Source organism: Poromitra crassiceps (assembly GCF_964638095.1).
Source record: "Poromitra crassiceps genome assembly, chromosome: 3".
Lineage (NCBI taxonomy): Eukaryota > Metazoa > Chordata > Actinopteri > Beryciformes > Melamphaidae > Poromitra > Poromitra crassiceps.
The window spans coordinates 8,515,164-8,536,005 of record NC_139625.1 but is presented as its reverse complement, the minus strand read 5'-3'; the positions used below and the strand labels follow the sequence as shown (position 1 = coordinate 8,536,005).

Here is a 20,842-nt window from a genome sequence, read left to right as displayed (position 1 = left end):
CACTGAAAAAAGCTCTGAAACTCTGGCACTGGGAGCGTCCGTTCTCCAAAAGTGGCTGGCACTCAATGAGTTAAAGGAGTCGCTATTTACGTATACGCAAACAATATGGCATAACGCTAGACACTACAGTCAAACAACGTGTTTGCCCCCGCACATCAAACTGTTAGCAGTAAGTCTCTGTTCTGTATTACTTTCCCAGAAGCGTTTTCTCCAGACATTTTTGTCTTTACATTCCTCCTGCGTCGTGGGCTGCTGTCATCAACTCAGTAAACATGACTACTGTTTTTTGTTTTTGTTTTTTTATAGAGGTGTTAGTACATGACGAAAAAATCTGGAGTCATGCAACCCCGACTATAAAAGATGGCTTACTGTTTAAAAATGCAATGTCCTCAGTGACCCAGCAGGGAAGGGATGTCCCCATTGAACTCAGCGTGACTTGTACGCGCTAGTCAGCTGGTGTTTCAGTCACTCAGTGGTGTTTTGAGAAATGGTCACTTGACGTGTAAAGGTGAGTAAAGGTAGCAGGACAAACTCCACGCAGACTTGCCGAGCCTAGTGTCAGTGCAGCGGGATTCTCTTAACACGTGGTTGTCTTTTTTTAAGCTTATGAATTCTCCTTCACATCTTTCCTTGATCTCACGGCGTCTTCCATCGAGCTGAAGGAACAGTGGTTAGGAAGAGGAGTTTGATAATTGGACCGCAGCGAGACACTCATTAATACCTAAAGGCCAATTTAGAGTATCCCCTCAGCCCGAGTTTGGGAGGAAGACAGAAAATCAACTGAAAACAGTGGATAGTGGTAACACTGAGACAGCCTGACTGAGGTACAGCACACTGTATTTAACACTGAGATGGTCCTGACTGAGGTACAGCACACTGTATTCAACACTGAGACAGTCCTGACTGAGGTACATCACACTGTATTTAACACTGAGATGGTCCTGACTGAGGTACAGCACACTGTATTCAACACTGAGACGGCCCTGACTGAGGTACAGCACACTGTATTTAACACTGAGATGGTCCTGACTGAGGTACAGCACACTGTATTCAACACTGAGACAGTCCTGACTGAGGTACAGCACACTGTATTTAACACTGAGACAGTCCTGACTGAGGTACAGCACACTGTATTCAACACTGAGACAGTCCTGACTGAGGTACAGCACACTGTATTTAACACTGAGATGGTCCTGACTGAGGTACAGCACACTGTATTTAACACTGAGATGGTCCTGACTGAGGTACAGCACACTGTATTCAACACTGAGACAGTCCTGACTGAGGTACAGCACACTGTATTCAACACTGAGACAGTCCTGACTGAGGTACAGCACACTGTATTTAACACTGAGACAGTCCTGACTGAGGTACAGCACACTGTATTCAACACTGAGACAGTCCTGACTGAGGTACAGCACACTGTATTCAACACTGAGATGGCCCTGACTGAGGTACAGCACACTGTATTCAACACTGAGACAGTCCTGACTGAGGTACAGCACACTGTATTCAACACTGAGACAGTCCTGACTGAGGTACAGCACACTGTATTTAACACTGAGACAGTCCTGACTGAGGTACAGCACACTGTATTCAACACTGAGACAGTCCTGACTGAGGTACAGCACACTGTATTCAACACTGAGATGGTCCTGACTGAGGTACAGCACACTGTATTCAACACTGAGATGGCCCTGACTGAGGTACAGCACACTGTATTCAACACTGAGACAGTCCTGACTGAGGTACAGCACACTGTATTTAACACTGAGACAGTCCTGACTGAGGTACAGCACACTGTATTCAACACTGAGACAGTCCTGACTGAGGTACAGCACACTGTATTCAACACTGAGACAGTCCTGACTGAGGTACAGCACACTGTATTCAACACTGAGACAGTCCTGACTGAGGTACAGCACACTGTATTCAACACTGAGACAGTCCTGACTGAGGTACAGCACACTGTATTCAACACTGAGACAGTCCTGACTGAGGTACAGCACACTGTATTCAACACTGAGACAGTCCTGACTGAGGTACAGCACACTGTATTCAACACTGAGACAGTCCTGACTGAGGTACAGCACACTGTATTCAACACTGAGACAGCCCTGACTGAGGTACAGCACACTGTATTCAACACTGAGATGGTCCTGACTGAGGTACAGCACACTGTATTCAACACTGAGACGGTCCTGACTGAGGTACAGCACACTGTATTCAACACTGAGACAGTCCTGACTGAGGTACAGCACACTGTATTCAACACTGAGATGGTCCTGACTGAGGTACAGCACACTGTATTTAACACTGAGATGGTCCTGACTGAGGTACAGCACACTGTATTCAACACTGAGATGGTCCTGACTGAGGTACAGCACACTGTATTTAACACTGAGACGGTCCTGACTGAGGTACAGCACACTGTATTCAACACTGAGACAGTCCTGACTGAGGTACAGCACACTGTATTCAACACTGAGACAGTCCTGACCGAGGTACAGCACACTGTATTCAACACTGAGACAGTCCTGATTGAGGTACAGCACACTGTATTCAACACTGAGACAGTCCTGACTGAGGTACAGCACACTGTATTCAACACTGAGACAGTCCTGACTGAGGTACAGCACACTGTATTCAACACTGAGACAGTCCTGACTGAGGTACAGCACACTGTATTCAACACTGAGACAGTCCTGACTGAGGTACAGCACACTGTATTCAACACTGAGACAGCCCTGACTGAGGTACAGCACACTGTATTCAACACTGAGATGGTCCTGACTGAGGTACAGCACACTGTATTCAACACTGAGACGGCCCTGACTGAGGTACAGCACACTGTATTCAACACTGAGACGGTCCTGACTGAGGTACAGCACACTGTATTCAACACTGAGACAGCCCTGACTGAGGTACAGCACACTGTATTCAACACTGAGATGGTCCTGACTGAGGTACAGCACACTGTATTCAACACTGAGACGGTCCTGACTGAGGTACAGCACACTGTATTCAACACTGAGATGGTCCTGACTGAGGTACAGCACACTGTATTCAACACTGAGATGGTCCTGACTGAGGTACAGCACACTGTATTTAACACTGAGATGGTCCTGACTGAGGTACAGCACACTGTATTCAACACTGAGACAGTCCTGACTGAGGTACAGCACACTGTATTCAACACTGAGACGGTCCTGACTGAGGTACAGCACACTGTATTTAACACTGAGATGGTCCTGACTGAGGTACAGCACACTGTATTTAACACTGAGATGGTCCTGACTGAGGTACAGCACACTGTATTTAACACTGAGATGGTCCTGACTGAGGTACAGCACACTGTATTTAACACTGAGACAGTCCTGACTGAGGTACAGCACACTGTATTCAACACTGAGACAGTCCTGACTGAGGTACAGCACACTGTATTCAACACTGAGACAGCCCTGACTGAGGTACAGCACACTGTATTCAACACTGAGATGGTCCTGACTGAGGTACAGCACACTGTATTCAACACTGAGATGGTCCTGACTGAGGTACAGCACACTGTATTCAACACTGAGACGGTCCTGACTGAGGTACAGCACACTGTATTCAACACTGAGACAGTCCTGACTGAGGTACAGCACACTGTATTCAACACTGAGATGGTCCCGACTGAGGTACAGCACACTGTATTTAACACTGAGATGGTCCTGACTGAGGTACAGCACACTGTATTCAACACTGAGATGGTCCTGACTGAGGTACAGCACACTGTATTTAACACTGAGACGGTCCTGACTGAGGTACAGCACACTGTATTCAACACTGAGACAGTCCTGACTGAGGTACAGCACACTGTATTCAACACTGAGACAGTCCTGACTGAGGTACAGCACACTGTATTCAACACTGAGACAGTCCTGATTGAGGTACAGCACACTGTATTCAACACTGAGACAGTCCTGACTGAGGTACAGCACACTGTATTCAACACTGAGACAGTCCTGACTGAGGTACAGCACACTGTATTCAACACTGAGACAGTCCTGACTGAGGTACAGCACACTGTATTCAACACTGAGACAGCCCTGACTGAGGTACAGCACACTGTATTCAACACTGAGATGGTCCTGACTGAGGTACAGCACACTGTATTCAACACTGAGACGGTCCTGACTGAGGTACAGCACACTGTATTCAACACTGAGACAGTCCTGACTGAGGTACAGCACACTGTATTTAACACTGAGATGGTCCTGACTGAGGTACAGCACACTGTATTCAACACTGAGACAGTCCTGACTGAGGTACAGCACACTGTATTCAACACTGAGACAGTCCTGACTGAGGTACAGCACACTGTATTTAACACTGAGACAGTCCTGACTGAGGTACAGCACACTGTATTTAACACTGAGATGGTCCTGACTGAGGTACAGCACACTGTATTTAACACTGAGATGGTCCTGACTGAGGTACAGCACACTGTATTTAACACTGAGATGGTCCTGACTGAGGTACAGCACACTGTATTTAACACTGAGACAGTCCTGACTGAGGTACAGCACACTGTATTTAACACTGAGACAGTCCTGACTGAGGTACAGCACACTGTATTTAACACTGAGACAGTCCTGACTGAGGTACAGCACACTGTATTTAACACTGAGACAGTCCTGACTGAGGTACAGCACACTGTATTCAACACTGAGACAGTCCTGACTGAGGTACAGCACACTGTATTTAACACTGAGACAGTCCTGACTGAGGTACAGCACACTGTATTCAACTCATCTCCTCTATAGAGCCATGCCAGTGGCTCACATGGCTTTCCCATAGGATGACTGTGATCTACAGAGGGATCAACACACACACAGGCCTTACCTTCTGAGTCACTGTGTCTCTGCATAGTCTTTCTCTCTGCTCTCTCTCTCTCCTGTAACTGCTGGTTCAGGATCCTCACACGCCTAAAACACACACACACACACACACACACACACACACACTTACTTTCAACACTTCAAAAAAAGGGTTGAAAAAAGCTGCGTACCTGAGTGTTCTAGAACAGTGGTCCCCAACCACCGGGCCGCGGACCGGTCCCGGGCCGCGAGCCTGGTCCAATATTTTAATTTTTTTAATAAACATAGGCTATAATATTATAGGCTGTGTGTGGTAGTTGAAACATAGTTTCAAGTTGACATTTATTTATGTTTGTAGTTGAAACAAAAACATAAATACTGTAGGCTACATACAGTACAACACAAAAGGCTGTTAATTAGCCTTTGTCGCCACCTGGTGAGTAAATATATATGTAACTAAAACATTAAAATTGACAAGCGGGCCGCAACTTTTTTTCCCATGTATCTACCGGTCCTTGGCACAAAAAAGGTTGGGAACCGCTGTTCTAGAACATACACACAAACGGAGCCTTACCTGCATACCTGAGTGTTCTAGAACATACACTAACAAACAGAGCCTTACCTGCATAGCTGAATGTTCTAGAATATAAACTAACAAACAGAGCCTTACCTGCGTAGCTGAATGTTCTGGCTGCGCAGCGGCTGAAGCAGCAGCGCTACCTCAGCTTGGACGTTTGGAGCACCAACGTTCAGAGGCAGCGTGGCCACCGTCTGCTCCAGCTCACTGAGCACCTTCTCTGCCACACCTCCTGCACACACCAACATTAGTGCAGTTAACCAGGGTTCCCACACCTTCAACATCAAATTCAAGGATTTTTCCAAAGACTTTCCAGGCCTATTTCCCTCCAATCCAAGGATCCAACACGGCATAGGTAGTGACATGGATCAAGGTTCATTACTGTTACAACACTAGTTGTATCATCAGACCCAGACCGTGAGTGGTCTCATGAAGACAGTGGAACGGAGCCTATTTACTAACTTTGAGTTTTTTATATATATATATATATATATAAAAATATAAAACCTACATTTCTTTTCTTACACAAAATATGTAAATTCTGCCACATTCAATGCCTCATGTCAATTTATGTTTTCAAAAACTTTCAAGGATTTCAATGACGCGTGGGAACCCTGCACTTAATACACCCTCAAACCAACTAACTTCTCTTCCTCTTGGCCAAGGTACCCTCCCTAACTTCATAACACGTGACTGACTATAGCATTCTTGTGTTGAATTTATGACTTAGGAACTTTAAGCCAGTCCAAATAATATGTCATACCAATTTGACCTCAATTTATCCTGAGACAACAAAATATGTTTAGAACTAGAACGACCGCAATGCGGACTTATGCCTCCGCCATTAGTTCATTCTGGAGTCCAAATCGCCATTTGAGGCAAATTGGAAGAAATTCCGTCAAGGCGCACCTGTGATGTTGCGTTAACAAGCTTGAAAATGGCATTCGAGAGCTCACCTTGACCTTTGACCTTTGACCACCAAAATCTAATCAGATCATCCTTGAGTCCAAGTCGATGTTTGAGACAAGTTTGATTAAATTCCGTCAAGGCATTCCTGAGATATCACGTTAACAAGCTTGAAAATGGCGTTTGAGAAGTCACAGTGACCTTGACCTTTGACTTTTGACCACCAAAATCAAATCAGTTCATCCTTGAGTCTAAGTAGATGTTTGAGGCAAATTTGATGAAATTCCGTCAAGGTATTCATGAGATATCGCGTTAACAAGCTGGAAAATGGCGTTTGAGAGGTCACAGTGACCTTGACCTTTGACCACCAAAATCTAATCAGTTCATCCTTGAGTCCAAGTCGATGTTTGAGACAAGTTTGATTAAATTCCGTCAAGGCATTCCTGAGATATCGTGTTAACAAGCTTGAAAATGGCGTTCGAGAGGTCACAGTGACCTTTGACCTTTGACCACCAAAATCTAATCAGTTCATCCTTGAGTCCAAGTCGATGTTTGAGACAAGTTTGATTAAATTCCATCAAGGCATTCCTGAGATATCGCGTTAACAAGCTTGAAAATGGCGTTCGAGAGGTCACAGTGACCTTGACCTTTGACCTTTGACCACCAAAATCTAATCAGTTCATCCTTGAGTCCAAGTCGATGTTTGAGACAAGTTAGATTAAATTCCGTCAAGGCATTCCTGAGATTATCGCATTAACAAGCTTGAAAATGGCGTTCGAGAGGTCACAGTGACCTTGACCTTTGACCTTGGACCACCAAAATCTAATCAGATCATCCTTGGGCCTAAGTGAATGTTTAAGGCGAATCTGATGAAATTTCGTCAAGTTGTTCCTCAGATATCGCGTTAACAAGCTTGAAAATGGCGTTCGAGAGGTCACAGTGACCTTGACCTTTGACCTTGGACCACCAAAATCTAATCAGATCATCCTTGGGCCTAAGTGAATGTTTAAGGCGAATCTGATGAAATTCCATCAAGGCGTTCCTCAGATATGGCGTTAACAAACATCCGTACGGACGGACGGACGGACATCCGTACGGACGGCCGGCCGTACGTACGGACGGACAACCCGGATCCATAATGCCTTCGGCCTGGCTTCGCCGGCGGAGGCATAAAAAGAAGGTTGCGCTTCAACAATGGGTTTCTCAGTGGAGTGCCAAACCCAAAATCTAAAATATGTTCAAAAAAGGCTGAAAGGGCACATCTCAGTTTTCAAAGTCAAGGAGGACAAAATACTCACATTTCACTTGATTTATTGGCTCACATCACACAAAAATGTGTGTGTGCAAACAAATAGATTTCTCATTCAAAAGTAGTTCATCAAGGAAAAGCTTATTTTTTTTAGATTATTCTTTGGACATGTCTGGTTTATTGAATAGTTTATAGAGCGGAAAAAAACATTGTCTGCATTCAAACCTGGGACACCGCTGTGACCTGGTATCTAAGCCACCAGGGGTAGCTGGTTTGAATCGCTGTGTGTCATTTAGTTATTTTCATAGGATTTATTGACAGTAAGCAATGCATTAACACTAGAAGAGCCAGAAATACAGTACAACTACAGTACTAGAACAGCCGTAAGCGGTCATTTTGACCTCTTGATTCTAAACTCCATAATCTCTCATGTTAAATACCCAATTGAGAGATCAATTGTGTTAAGAAGACACCACCAACATAGACATAAGAATAGGCCTAGAACGCTGTGGAATTCAGCTCAGAGGTCAAAATGACTGCTTATGGCTGTTCTAGGATTTTAAAAAAATCTTTGCGTTTTGGGTAATTCATATAAAAAAGATTTTAAATAAAAATAGAGACACTTTTAGGGAAAGTCAGGTACCAGCAGCATTGCATTTTTTTTTTATTCAAAAAAGTTGTTGCACATATATATTTCAAAAAGGTCAAAATGACCGCCGTGGCTCTTCTACTGTTAAAACACACCAGCCTGGAGCGTTCTGTCATCCTGCTGACTGGAGAGTGGCTCTCTGCTGACATCTAGTGGTTTAAATGGTCAACAACCAATTGATTTGTAGAAAATCAGTTGAACCCGAACTGAATGGGCTGTCAATGATTCCTTGCACTTACGGCTTTTCTGACATTTTACAGACCAAACTAATACATTAACCGAGAAAATAATGGTCAGATTAATCGACAATGGAAATACTTGTTAGTTGCAGCACTAGTTCAGGGTGGTAACGAGACAGGACAGACAGGTAAACTGATACTGAGAAACAGCAGATAGATACGGAATTATTTGAGAGCATGCTCTCAAATTGCTTGAACATCCTCTTGCATTTAGATAGGCAAATAATTCCGTAGATAGACAGACTGATGTTACCTTGTCCAGTGATCACAGCCTTCAGTTGTCCTAGTAGATACTGGACAATATTCACTTTCACCTCCGTCTCTGCATCTGTGTGTGTGTGAGGCATGTGTGTGCCTGGGACATGTGAATGTTTGTCAGATTGGCTCTGGGGATCTCTGTCTCTCACAGGCACACACTCCTCCTCCTCCTCCTCGTCCTCCTCTTCCTCTCCTCGGGGGCCGCAGCGTTCCCCACACGAGGGCTGTGAATCCTGGCTCTGTGGAGCTTTGGAACCACACTGGGGGTAAGTCTGTGTGAGAGGATGCTGGCAGGGGGAGGGGGGAAGACATGGGGGGAGAGAGAGGTGTTATTATCCTTAAAGAAAACCGTGTGTGACAAAGGATTCTCCTTAACTGAAATAAAATTCAAAACTAGGCTTCACAGACAAAACGATAACTGAAACTGTATTGTGTGTTTACAAAACTAAGTAAAATAAACTAAGATCATAGAGGAAAAAGTCTTTCGTCAATCTATTTCCTACATATCAGTATTTTGGGCTGATTGTGGTTAATGACACAAAAACCACACTGACTGACGCACATCTTTTATAGTGATGATGTTTTGAGTTTTTATGACACAACAATACTTTCCTGACCTTTTTGAATCTCGCCCCTGCCTGACAAATACCCCATAAAAAGTTGTTGGCTGCACGGTGGATGCGGGGGGGATATGTAGTTGGCTCAGATGAAATGGCATTACGAACTTCCGTATTGTGCAATATTTGCGAGTGAGACAGGATAGACAGGCGGATATAACGTTGGGAGGACTTTGATGTGACCGTTGAAAAGTGGGCGCGTCTGGGACAAGAAGTAGCCGCGTCTGGGATGAGAGGGACTATAAGTGTGTCTCTGAGCAGAGGGAGACAGCAGTCCGCTAAATCATTTATTTTCCCGGACTAATCTGAAACATACCGGTCACGTTTCAATAACACTGCGCCGAGCCCCAGAGCAGGAAACCAGCTCACTGTTTCCCCCAGGCAGACGGCCTCTTCCCCGTGTGGTGGAGAGAGCCAGACCGCCGGCAGGGAAACTGCGAAACAAGGAAATTCTCGATTCCAGAATCGAGAATCGATTCTCAATTATGTAGTTTTATATTGCAATAACACACAAAGGTAAATATAAGACAAAAAATGACAAATGTATTAATGCTGAACTTCAAATTCAACTTCTGTATTACAGTCAGGGCATAAATTCATTTTGCAAACTAGGAGGGAATTACCCCCTTATGTTCTTCATATAAGATGGATTTATAGGCTGGGGGGGATCTGTAGACTTTTGGGGGGGAATACATTAACCAGAGTTCTTAAGTGCAAGAGGTGGTGGCACCGTGGCAGTACAGTACACAAATTACATGAACATTTGGACACTTATTCAGCCGGTATCTTGCATGTTGCGTTCAGGTGCACTGTAATTTATTTTTATTTTTATTTATTTTTACAATTTTAACACGTTCACTGCCAATGGCGAGTTGACTCGTCAAAAAAATTCCAACGGTTCACTGCCAATGACGAGTTGAGACGTCAAAAAAAAAAAAAAAAATTTTTGACGGTGCTACGTGGATCAATGCCCCCCACGTCTCCTATAAAATTATTGGAGCTACCGAACGTGTACAACCCATTCCACCGACCCACTAAGTGGCGACAGTGCTCTCCATTCTAGAGGAAGGCAAGCAAAAAGCAGTGTGAGGAAGCCATTCTCATGAAAATGGATTGGCGAAAACGCTTTCGCGCTTGGGAGCTGGCGGTGGGGTTTTGCAAATTTGCATAATAGATTACGGGTGGAACACACTTTGAAACACGCAGCATAAATAAGACCAGAATCGCAAAAGCTTCATCAAAGCTCTCAGAACCCCAAGAAACGAGCGAGCCCATCCATTCAGACTTGCCCGCCGCCAGCAGACAGGAGCAGCAGCAGCAAAGCAGTGAGCCTGGTGACGCGAGGTTACAGCAGCAGCAGAAACAAGCTTGTGACACGGCCGCTGCAGCCAAGAAGAACACACACGGAGGGAGGAGTTTATGGAGAGGGGTGTTTCCTGCTGTTATGGAGGAAATTACTGTTCAAAACTATTGTTTAGATGTCTGACGTCTTACTGATGCCAAAAATGAATGGTTAAAGTGACTGTTCTATCGAATTTCACAAAAAGCCGTTTATCTCTGAATACATTTTCAGACGCTGAAACCATGCTGTATTCAACTGCTAATGCTTACATAACTACTAACTCTACAAACTAACTCTTTTAGACAGAGAAAGCACACATTCTATTAGTTCTTTTGAGATATTGTGTGTTCACAAAATCCTAACAGAAACAAATCCTCGGCTCTTGAAAGATGAGCCAGAATCCTCAAAAAAAACCTCTGGCAGAAGCTAACTACAGTTTTGAAAAACGGCTGGCAGTGAATGTGTTAAGAATCGATTCTTGGGAGTTTGGAATCGATCCAGGAATCGTGGCATTAAGAATCGCGATCCTTTCAGAATCGATTTTTTGGAGCACCCCTATATTATATTATATATGAATATATGAATATATTGATATTTCTGGTGGGCTGAGAATCGCGCGCGCCTCCTTTGACTTCCATGCTGTTTGATGCCTCGGTGTGGTCATGCACGTAGCAGCATGAGTGATTTGGTTACTTTTGTGAGGACATACTGTGCATACAGACAGACAAACCCTGTTCTAAAATAAAAATAAACTAAACTAAACGAGCAAACCTGCATCAAAAAGTAATTGAAACTAAACTGAAATTGAAAAGAAAAAGTCAGAACGAAATAAGCAACAATAATAAAAACGAATGAAAGATGCCAAAACTATAATAACCTGGGTTGGAGGCTGGAGAGGAGGATGCGAGCGGGAGAGAGAGAGAGCGGGTCGGGTAGAGAGACACTGGGGGAGACTGGGCCGCTGGCCGAGCGACTGACTCTGTCTTGACTGCAGCTCGGGGAGAGAGAGGGAGAGGGGAGAGGGCTGGGACAGAGAGACAGGGAGTGAGGTGTGGGGCGGGGGCCCAGGGCTGGGTGCTTGCCTGCTGGCTGGCTGTCCAGCTGGAGGTGGAAGTGGTTTCTCTGGGGGCAGAGTGGGCGTGGAGGTAGTCAGTCGACCGTTGAAGTGAGCATCTGTCCCAGGGTGAGACGGCTTGGAATGAGGGTTTGCTCTGGAAGAAGTTACACAGACTTTGTTTAGAGTCGTTTAGGTCAGATTAGTTTGAAAACTCAGTCACATCAAAAACAAACGGACACCTTTTGACTAGGGATGTAACGATAACCGGTTTTAATGATAACCGTGATCGAATTTCTTATGATAACCGTACCGTTTCAAATCTTCATTATCATTAAAACCGTGGTACCATGATTAGCGTGTTACCGTGATTACAGTGCTTTGAAAAACATGGTAAATACTGTCCATCATCAACCAAAGTTGGCAACAGTCTCCCAGATGTAAACGTGCAGCCTTGGAGAAATGATTTCAGTGTATCAATCCTTTTTGGGTCTGAGTTTTCAATATAAAACGTAAAATTATTTCAGTGAGTCTCTCCATATTTTTTGAAAGTTTTCTGCAATTTTTTTTACGAATACTGTGATAATACGATAACCGTGATCATTTTGGTCATGATAATCATGATGTGGAATTTTCATACCGTTACATTTCTACTTTTGACATTTCAACATTTCATCTGTTGCTTTCAAGACCCCCAGCTTGGTGTGTCTGTGGCTAAGGTAGAGAAGAAAACACGCCTACCTGGAAGTTAGCTGAGCAGACAGCCTGGTATGCTGAGTGGCTGGTAAACTTGGGTGTGGAGCTGGCACAGTGGACTGGACTGATGTTTGGAGAGCTGGTCCACACGGGAGGCTGGCTGCAAAAGGTGGATTTGGTTCAGCCGCTCTGGACCGACGGCTGGCTGTCACAGCTGGGTTGGACCGAGAGGATTGAACGCTCTTCTGAACTGGAACTGAAACCGAAGGGGAGAGATGTGACAACATTAAGCGAGCACGCACACAGACACACACACACACACACACACACACACACACACACAGGTCCACCAAGGACCTAGCTCTGTTCCTGAAAAGTGAAGCCAATGCAGACGTGCACCTGCTGCATTCTTTCTTTCTGATGGCCAGCAGGGGGCGACTTCACTGGCTGCAAAAAGAAGTGCAATTGTATAGAAGTCAATGGGGAAATGACCCTACTTCGCACTTGATTTATGACCTCAGTAAACATGTTCCAATCGCTAGTTTCAAGTCTTCTTCAATACACCATGATGTTCATTTAGTCAATTATGATCGCATTTAGAGTCAAATAGAAGATAAAGCAGACTATGTTTCAGGGGCGTGATTGACAGGTCGCCTGTCCAGTGATCACGCAGCTCACCGACCATGGACCAATAGCAGGCGGCGCTGCTGCGATGTGGGAAACTCCTGGTCTCATGCTAGCTGCTTCTGGCTCCAAATAACCAAGATGGCGACGGTCAAAATGCCAAAGTGGAGGCTTCAAAATGGGAGGACACAAATCAAAGGGTGACGTCAGGGTGGCTACGTCCATATTTAAGTACGGTCTCTGTCCCACCTGTCTTTGTTGGCTTCTTGGTGGTCTTCTTCCCTGCTAAGATGGAGGCTCTTGGTTTGGCTGCTCCACCCTTCAGTGCTTTGGCAACGCTCGGCTTGACTTCTGCACACACACACACACACACACACACACACACACACACACACACACACACACACACACACACACACACCAAATTAAAGCTATGTAACTAGAGTATGTAACTATTGTAGTTTGTCTCCTCCTTCTGCTGTTTCTGGCAGTGAATGAACGTGCGCTGCATTCATGTGTCGCGAAAAATTAGTTCCTTTGCTCTTTGTTGTCACGCAAAAACTGGAAACCGCTTCAACGTGTTGTTTAAACCCTCTGAGCAATAACATACAACAACACATAATCTCTGTAGCAGCCATGTTGTTTCCACATTAAAAGCTCATGAACACACCGAGGAAGAACCACTCCCCAACTCGTGAACTGGGACAATCTGGGCAGCACGTGAAGGCAGCATTTGTCATAGCCCAGTAGCCATAGCCTACTCTGTCGGGTCTGTGAACGAGTGGATAAATAGTTGTAAACATCACACAACATCCCGCAAAATGACTCATTTCACTTCAGGATTTGATATTGATACATTTGGTTCGATAAGATTTGGAAGGTCTAGAAGAGCCGCACAACTGACTTACTAATTCTAATTACTAACCTAATTTCCTGTTCTACACTATTGGATGAACTGATTAATGTCAGGTGTGCCTGACTGCTGCAGTCACAACAACAGTGATCAGGCACACCTAACATTAATCAGTTCATCCAATAGTGTAGAACAGGAAACCAATATGCCCTACTCATTTCAGGAAGTAGTGGAGTTGTGCAAGTAGTCTATTACTTATCCCGATTCAAGTTAGCAGAAGGCTAACCAGAAATTAGCTGGCTAGGCTGGGCGGAAGTCTCTGGTGCGCAGCGTGAGGAACGTCCCCGCACAATAACAGATTGAAAACTGTGGTCCTACTGTTGAATACAGAGAGAGTTATGTGGAGGTGATCAGCTTAATCAGCACTGTAGGAACTTGTTTGGAAATGGCTTGAATGTAACAGACGTTCATTCATAATGTAAGAGTTACATACTATAGCTTTAAGCAACACAGAATTAGATTTTTCTGTCCTTGTACAGAATCATGTAAAGTGGTTCATAGTATGAGGGATACCAAATGGCACAGAGTGCTTACCTGGGCTCTCTGCCTGAAGCATGCCACTGAGCAAGGCAGCACAGCGATCCAGACCCTTATGGAGAGTCGTGACCTGGTAAACCAGAGCAGAGAGCTCATTTCACTTCAATCCATTCAGAATCAGAATCTAACCAACGTATTTGCTGATGACATATTCTATATCTCTTATCTCCATAAACCAGTGATACTCAACTTGTGGCCCGCGATGGAATTGCAAAAAATAAAAAAATAAATGTTTTTTTTTTTACAGTGCACCTGAACGCAACATGCCCGATACCCGCTGAATAAGTGTCCAAATGTTCATGTCATTCTGGCCAATACTCCACTTCTGTTATAGCATTTCAGTCTGGAATATGGAATATCTTTCAATAATCTATGATTTAGCTGCTAAATTTTCAAATATCTGCTTGCTACCCAGGCACTTATGTATGTACTTAACCTAACTAACTTAACCTAACTAACTATCCGGTGTGCACAACATTGTCAGACTAAACTCCGGCTGACATCCCAAAAACCTACAATCCGCTACAGAAAAATGTATATTGTTTGTTTATTAACTGGCCCCTGGCCTCCTATCATTTCACGAAAGTGCCCCCCGGGCAAAGCAAGTTGAGTATCTGTCAGGATCCGTGTTAGACATGTGGATCTATTCGCGGGTGGTTGATGGCCAAGACACTCTCGGTAACTGAAGTCTGAAGTCTCGATGAGTAGGGATGCTGGGGAACTTGATAGCTAGGTCTGCACTTGTTCAAGGTTGGGGAACGGTTGCAGAGATTGACGAGGTTGCAGGTTGCAGGGGTTGCAGGTTGCAGAGGTTGCAGAGGTTGATGTGATCCTAGTTTAGTTTATGAATCACTCGCCTGGACCTGCAGGAACAGGCCCTTATAGATCCGAATATGACATCACCTGTGTTATGACATCACCAGCGAAAGGCATGAAAGACACTTATGAATCATGACATCATCAGAGATCGATGACATCATAGTAGGAATGACGACGTCAAAGTAGGAATGATGACGTCATCCTAACAGTATCCCTGCCGTAGACTGATAGGACCCTTCTCATTTGAATGTTGAATGAAACCCACAACTGACTAAATATGAATTAAAGCAGTCCACACATTCAATATATATTAAATCAACTAAGCTCCTCTCTTGAAATAAGACAGCTGGTTCTAAACACAAAAATAGTCTTAACCGTCAAAACAAGATGGAGTGCAGGGTGTGTTTGTTTTACTCATATCTGTTAAGGGCACATGATGTGAAGTCAGGCGGTACACAAAAAGTTCAGCACGCTTTACCGCACTTTTCACCATAGGAGGTTGAAATTTGGCAGGTAGGTCAAGTGTGTGTGTGTGTGTGTGTGTGTGTGTGTGTGTGTGTGTGTGTGTGTGTCTGTGTGTGTCTGTGTGTGTGTGAGTAAGAGCGAGAGAGAGGTGGATGTTTGTGTCCATGCCAATTGGCTAAAATGGAGCGTAGTATTTGTACTTAGTTACTTCCATCTTAGTTGCTCCCATGTCTGGCAGCTGTGAATGAACTCAGTCATTACCTGGTCTTCAGAGTCAGTGGAGTAGAGGGAGTAGACTCAGTCTAGGGATGTTCATCAGTTATCGAAAATTGATAATTGATCGTTAAGGAATGGAATCGATCATGTGGAATTTTTATCGATTTTGTTATTATTAAAAAAATTAAAAAAAAAAAAAAAAAATTTGCGGACTAGGTTTGGGTGGAATTCGTTCCTCCTCGCCCCACTCCATTGCACAGCCGACTAACGTGAGGTGGAGCTTCATATAGTCTCTAGTTTTCTGGCTGGGCACGGGCCTTTGTGCCAACAAAACTGTTTTAAACATGGGGAATTCACACCGGCATGTGCCGGGGACAGCAGAGTGTTGGAGAGGAGACACATTGAAATAAAGAGTTCATTGAGGAGAACACGTTCTCTTTCGTATTTTCTGCCATAGGCATTCATTTTGTTAAAAAAAAAAAATATATATATATATATATATATATATATACCGTATATATATTATTATTAATATGATCGATAATCGATAATTGATCGTTAATTTCCCCCAATTTTCGATTATGGAAATTTTTCAAAATGAACATCCCTAACTCAGTCATTACCTGGTCTTCAGAGTCAGTGGAGTAGAGGGAGTAGGCTCAGTCATTACCTGGTCTTCAGAGTCAGTGGAGTAGAGGGAGTAGGCCGGCTCAGTCCAGGACACTGTCTTTGGAGTCACTCTGCAGCACAAAGTGAGGAAGTTAGTCACTTTATTTCTATAGCAGACGTCACAAAGTGCTTCACAGAGGAAAAAGCATTAAAAACATACATACAACACATAGAACACAATAAAAAGACATGAAAGACAATAAAAACAGAATGTAAAATAAAACAATTACACAAAGGCGAGTCTAAACAGATAGGTCTTGAGCTGCTTTTTGTGTCCACAGAGTCCACAGATCTCCAAACCAGAGGGAGAGAGTTCCACAGTTTAGGACCCACAACCTCAAATCACGTTAGGCTCACATATTAGCTAATTAAGAGTGGCACAACTTGGAGTTGGCACAATTCAGGAGTAGCTTTGTCATTCAAGTTTGAGAACTCCCGGGCCGCTGGGTCTCTCTACCACCTTAATAATGGCAGTAGGCCTCGGGCTGGGCAATATATCCATTTTATATCGACATTGTGATATGAGACTAGAGTAGATATGCTCTTAAATTTTGGATTATGGTGATATGGCACGATTGTTGTCTTTGTCTGGTTTTAAAGGCTGCATTACAGTAACGTGATGGCATTTTCTGAACTTAGCAGAATGTTTGAGCTGTTCTACTTACCCACTTATTCATGATGTCCACATCAATATTTTGTGATAGCACCAATAGTCACCCCCACAATATTGTCGCAATATCGATATTGAGGTATTTGGTCTTTCAGAAAAAAACTTAAGGGCAAGACTTAAAGGACGGCTTTTCCGTGGGGGATATGAATATATATAAAATCTCACGCCCCTAAGGTTTTCGAATCCGTTGAAATTTTTGAAATTGTAGGTTCACTCACAGAGATTTCAAGCATCTCTCACATTATTTCCATGTCGCTCTGACGTAAAACGCGTCAGAGCGACATGTCCCGCCTTGCGGAAGTCGTGCACCTATGAACTACAAGTGTTGTGAGCCATGGTCCCGCCTCTAGAGGTCCTCCACGCCCCCTTCAGAGGCTTTGTTCAAAAACAAAAAGGCAGCCATCTTTTTCAACCGCATAGCTTGCTGTAGCTAATATTAGCTTCCCATAGTTCCTTGCTAAGAGACCGATCTCGGGAACGGAAGCACGGACAGACACGGGACTGGCGGCATTGGAAAGCTCGTCAAATTTTACATCTAGTAGTAGGTGGGTTGAAGTAACGAAATCAACGCTGAGCAATGTACCCGTTTTTACACATTTTTACAGAAAATAGTTACAACATCAGATGCGCGTAACTCCTACGAAAATGCCTTAAAATGCATGAATTTTTTTTTATGAAGACATCTCCCGACATATATACTACCGTTTAAATTTGGTGCAATTTGGAGGCAATTTTATTTTCGATTTATTTCTTCTTCTCTATCTGTTTTATTGTCGAAGCCTTCTTCTTCTTTGAGTTTTATGGCGGTTGGCAAACATATATGTGCATTACCGCCACCTACTGGAGTTTGATATCAGCCAAATGCCTGAGGGGTGGGCATGGAAACGAAGGCCACGCGAGCCCAGTGCATTGTGGGAAATGTAGTATTTCGAGTCCCCGCACCCGCACCTCCCCCCCACACACAGAGTGGATTTCGGTTGATATCTCTGTGAGTAAACCTCCAATTTCAAAAATTTCAACGGATTCGAAAACCTTAGGGGCGTGAGATTTAATATATATTCATATCCCCCACGGAAAAGCCGGCCTTTAACACATTGAGTGCCAAGGACGTCTGTGGACGTCCTAAAAAAAAGTAACGAGGAGTGCCAAGGACGTCTGTGGACGTCCTAAAATCATAATTCATATTATTCCATAATTCTGCTGTTTAAGGTCGTACCTAGCCAGTGAGCATGAATCCCTTCAAGGGATCACACGGCGCCACCTTAAACATCGTCACAGGAGCTGCTCCACCCACCTCAGATCCTTTACTTTGTACAGGAGACAGCGGAGAAATGTTGGATCAAAGTGGAAACCGATGCATGCTTTCTGCCAGAGCCGTATATATTGCTCTGTCTACAGCGGAGAGTGGGCTCGGCTGCATCCGCGCTCACAACTGAGCGAAGAGTATGCCACAAGCTTATGCTTCTATCTATCTCCACACGATTTCCTAGAAAGCCAGCATCCGAAGCCGAACGGCCAAGCCTTTTCGTTCAGTCGCGTTTGCCAGCGCGCATCATTTCCTTGATGGGCGCTGGGATCTGTCCGGGGCAAAAACGGAGTCGAGAAACAAACTCTGTGCGTGTGGGAGGAGCCCGCAGCTCAGAGGTGGAGAGGGGGGGGGGGGGGGGGGGGGGGAGAGGGGTGTGTGGCACACAGGCTGCACAGAAACCACACCACACGCCACCACATCAGAAAACACCAGCCAGAGTCAGTGAATGTGCTCGAAATTAGAGTGCAAAAGGTATTCATAAAAGGGACTATATCTTGGAAAGTAAAAAAAAACGACAGAAAACCCTTGAAAGTGCACTTTTTTGAGAGGCTGTCATTTCATAATGGAACTGTCTAGAAACAAAATTTCTTATTTGGAAGAAGCAGGAGTGTTCAATGTTTCATTGAAGTCCAGCCCCGTTAATATAGCCATAATAGAAAAAATTCTATAGCTGTTTTCAACTGAATGGAAGTGAATCTGGCACAGGCTCCAGACAATTTTACTGAAGCGCTGTGGCACTCAATGTGTTAAGTGTTTTGTGGAACCGATTTTATTTGATGGAAACCTTAACTCGGACTCGTTTTTTCCAGGCGCCTCAAGCAGAGAAAAGTTCAACTTTTGGAGAGGAGCGCTGCTCAAACAAGCGCTCCCGCGTGCGCATTGGAAGCGATCTGGACATGATTTAGAAAGCACTCCAACCTGAAGAAAACGCTTCCTGTCGACACAGGCCCTTAGGCAACACATGAGGCTAAAATGAGAGCTGCAGCACTAGTCTGCTCCAGGGGAAAGATCAGAGCTGAAAGCTGGTCTGCTCACCTTCTCCTGGCTGGCTGTGCTCTGACTCCTCCAGTCAGCCTCCCTGATGACACCACCTGCCAACAGAGATGGGAAAAGTACACACGTTCTTTACTTAAGTAGAAGTACAGCAGTTACTTGTGTAAAAGTAGAAGTAGTGATTCAGCTTGTAAAAAATAAAAAAGTACAAGCTCTGAAATGTAATAATAAAGTATAAAAGTGTGTGTGTATGTGTGTGTGTGTGTGTGGGGGGGGGGGGGGGGGGGGTATTTCTACCGGCTACCGGCTGCTTCTGTGCAAAGCTAACTGAAACTCATGTCATATTAATATAATTCAAAGTAAATTAAACTTGAAAGATCCCCTCCAAACATGTTTTAAGATGTATAAAGACCATATTTTGATTAATAATTTGTGTTTTCTTTTTTACCTTTATTTAAAACATATACAAAACACAACAGATTAGATATGTTTTTCCCCCAACAAAAAAGGTGCGCACAATGCGTGAAAGCTTTGAGATTGCGAGACAAGAGAGACAGACCTTACATCTTTTTGTCTGCCGTCCATTAAATCTAAAGTAACTATCCTGTTTTGAAAATGTAAGGATTAGAAAGTACAGATATGTGTTAAAATGTAGGGAGTAAAAGTAAAGAGTTGTCAGAAAAGTAAAGTACAGAACTACACTACAGATACCTGAAGATCCTACTTAAGTACAGTAATGAAGTATTTGTACTTAGTCACTCCCCATCTCTGCCTGTCAAATACAACAGATTAGCTATCTACTGTTTGATTACAGTAACTAACTATAATGTGCAATAGTGCAGCCTATCATACATTGTCTTTGCGCTCAACTGAATATTCAAAATGTCTCCTATAGGCCCTTTTGACAGCAACCGTTTTGAGGTGGTAAAGCAGCCAGGAAGTGAAGCATGTGTAACCAATAACAATAATGAGGGCCCTGGCACTGGAACACCTAAATGGAATGGGACCATCATTAATGCTATTGGTTACACCTGCTTCACTTCCTGGCTGCTTTACCACCTGAAAACGGTTGCTGTGAAGGGTCTGCCTGTAACTTGATGTGTTTTAACACTCAGAGCTACATGGAGGCAGAGGCACAGATTAGAGACACACCAGCACAGTTCAGATGACTCGATGTG

General features: G+C 44.0%; 1 protein-coding gene across 1 annotated transcript in view; it reads right to left on the bottom strand.

The window, feature by feature from the left end:
• Window positions 1–20,842, bottom strand: part of ccdc14 (coiled-coil domain containing 14) — a gene marked incomplete at its 3' end in the record, with an annotated part of 32,398 nt that overhangs the window by 10,897 nt on the left and 659 nt on the right. Inside the window, exons 2-9 of the mRNA XM_083634322.1 lie at window positions 19,707–19,762; window positions 16,694–16,763; window positions 14,521–14,593; window positions 12,600–12,705; window positions 11,739–11,910; window positions 8,736–9,027; window positions 5,533–5,671; window positions 4,888–4,970 (exon numbers count right to left, since the gene is read on the bottom strand). Coding sequence (XP_083490448.1) covers window positions 4,888–4,970; window positions 5,533–5,671; window positions 8,736–9,027; window positions 11,739–11,910; window positions 12,600–12,705; window positions 14,521–14,593; window positions 16,694–16,763; window positions 19,707–19,762 — 991 coding nt within the window. The remainder of the gene's footprint in view (window positions 1–4,887; window positions 4,971–5,532; window positions 5,672–8,735; window positions 9,028–11,738; window positions 11,911–12,599; window positions 12,706–14,520; window positions 14,594–16,693; window positions 16,764–19,706; window positions 19,763–20,842) is intronic.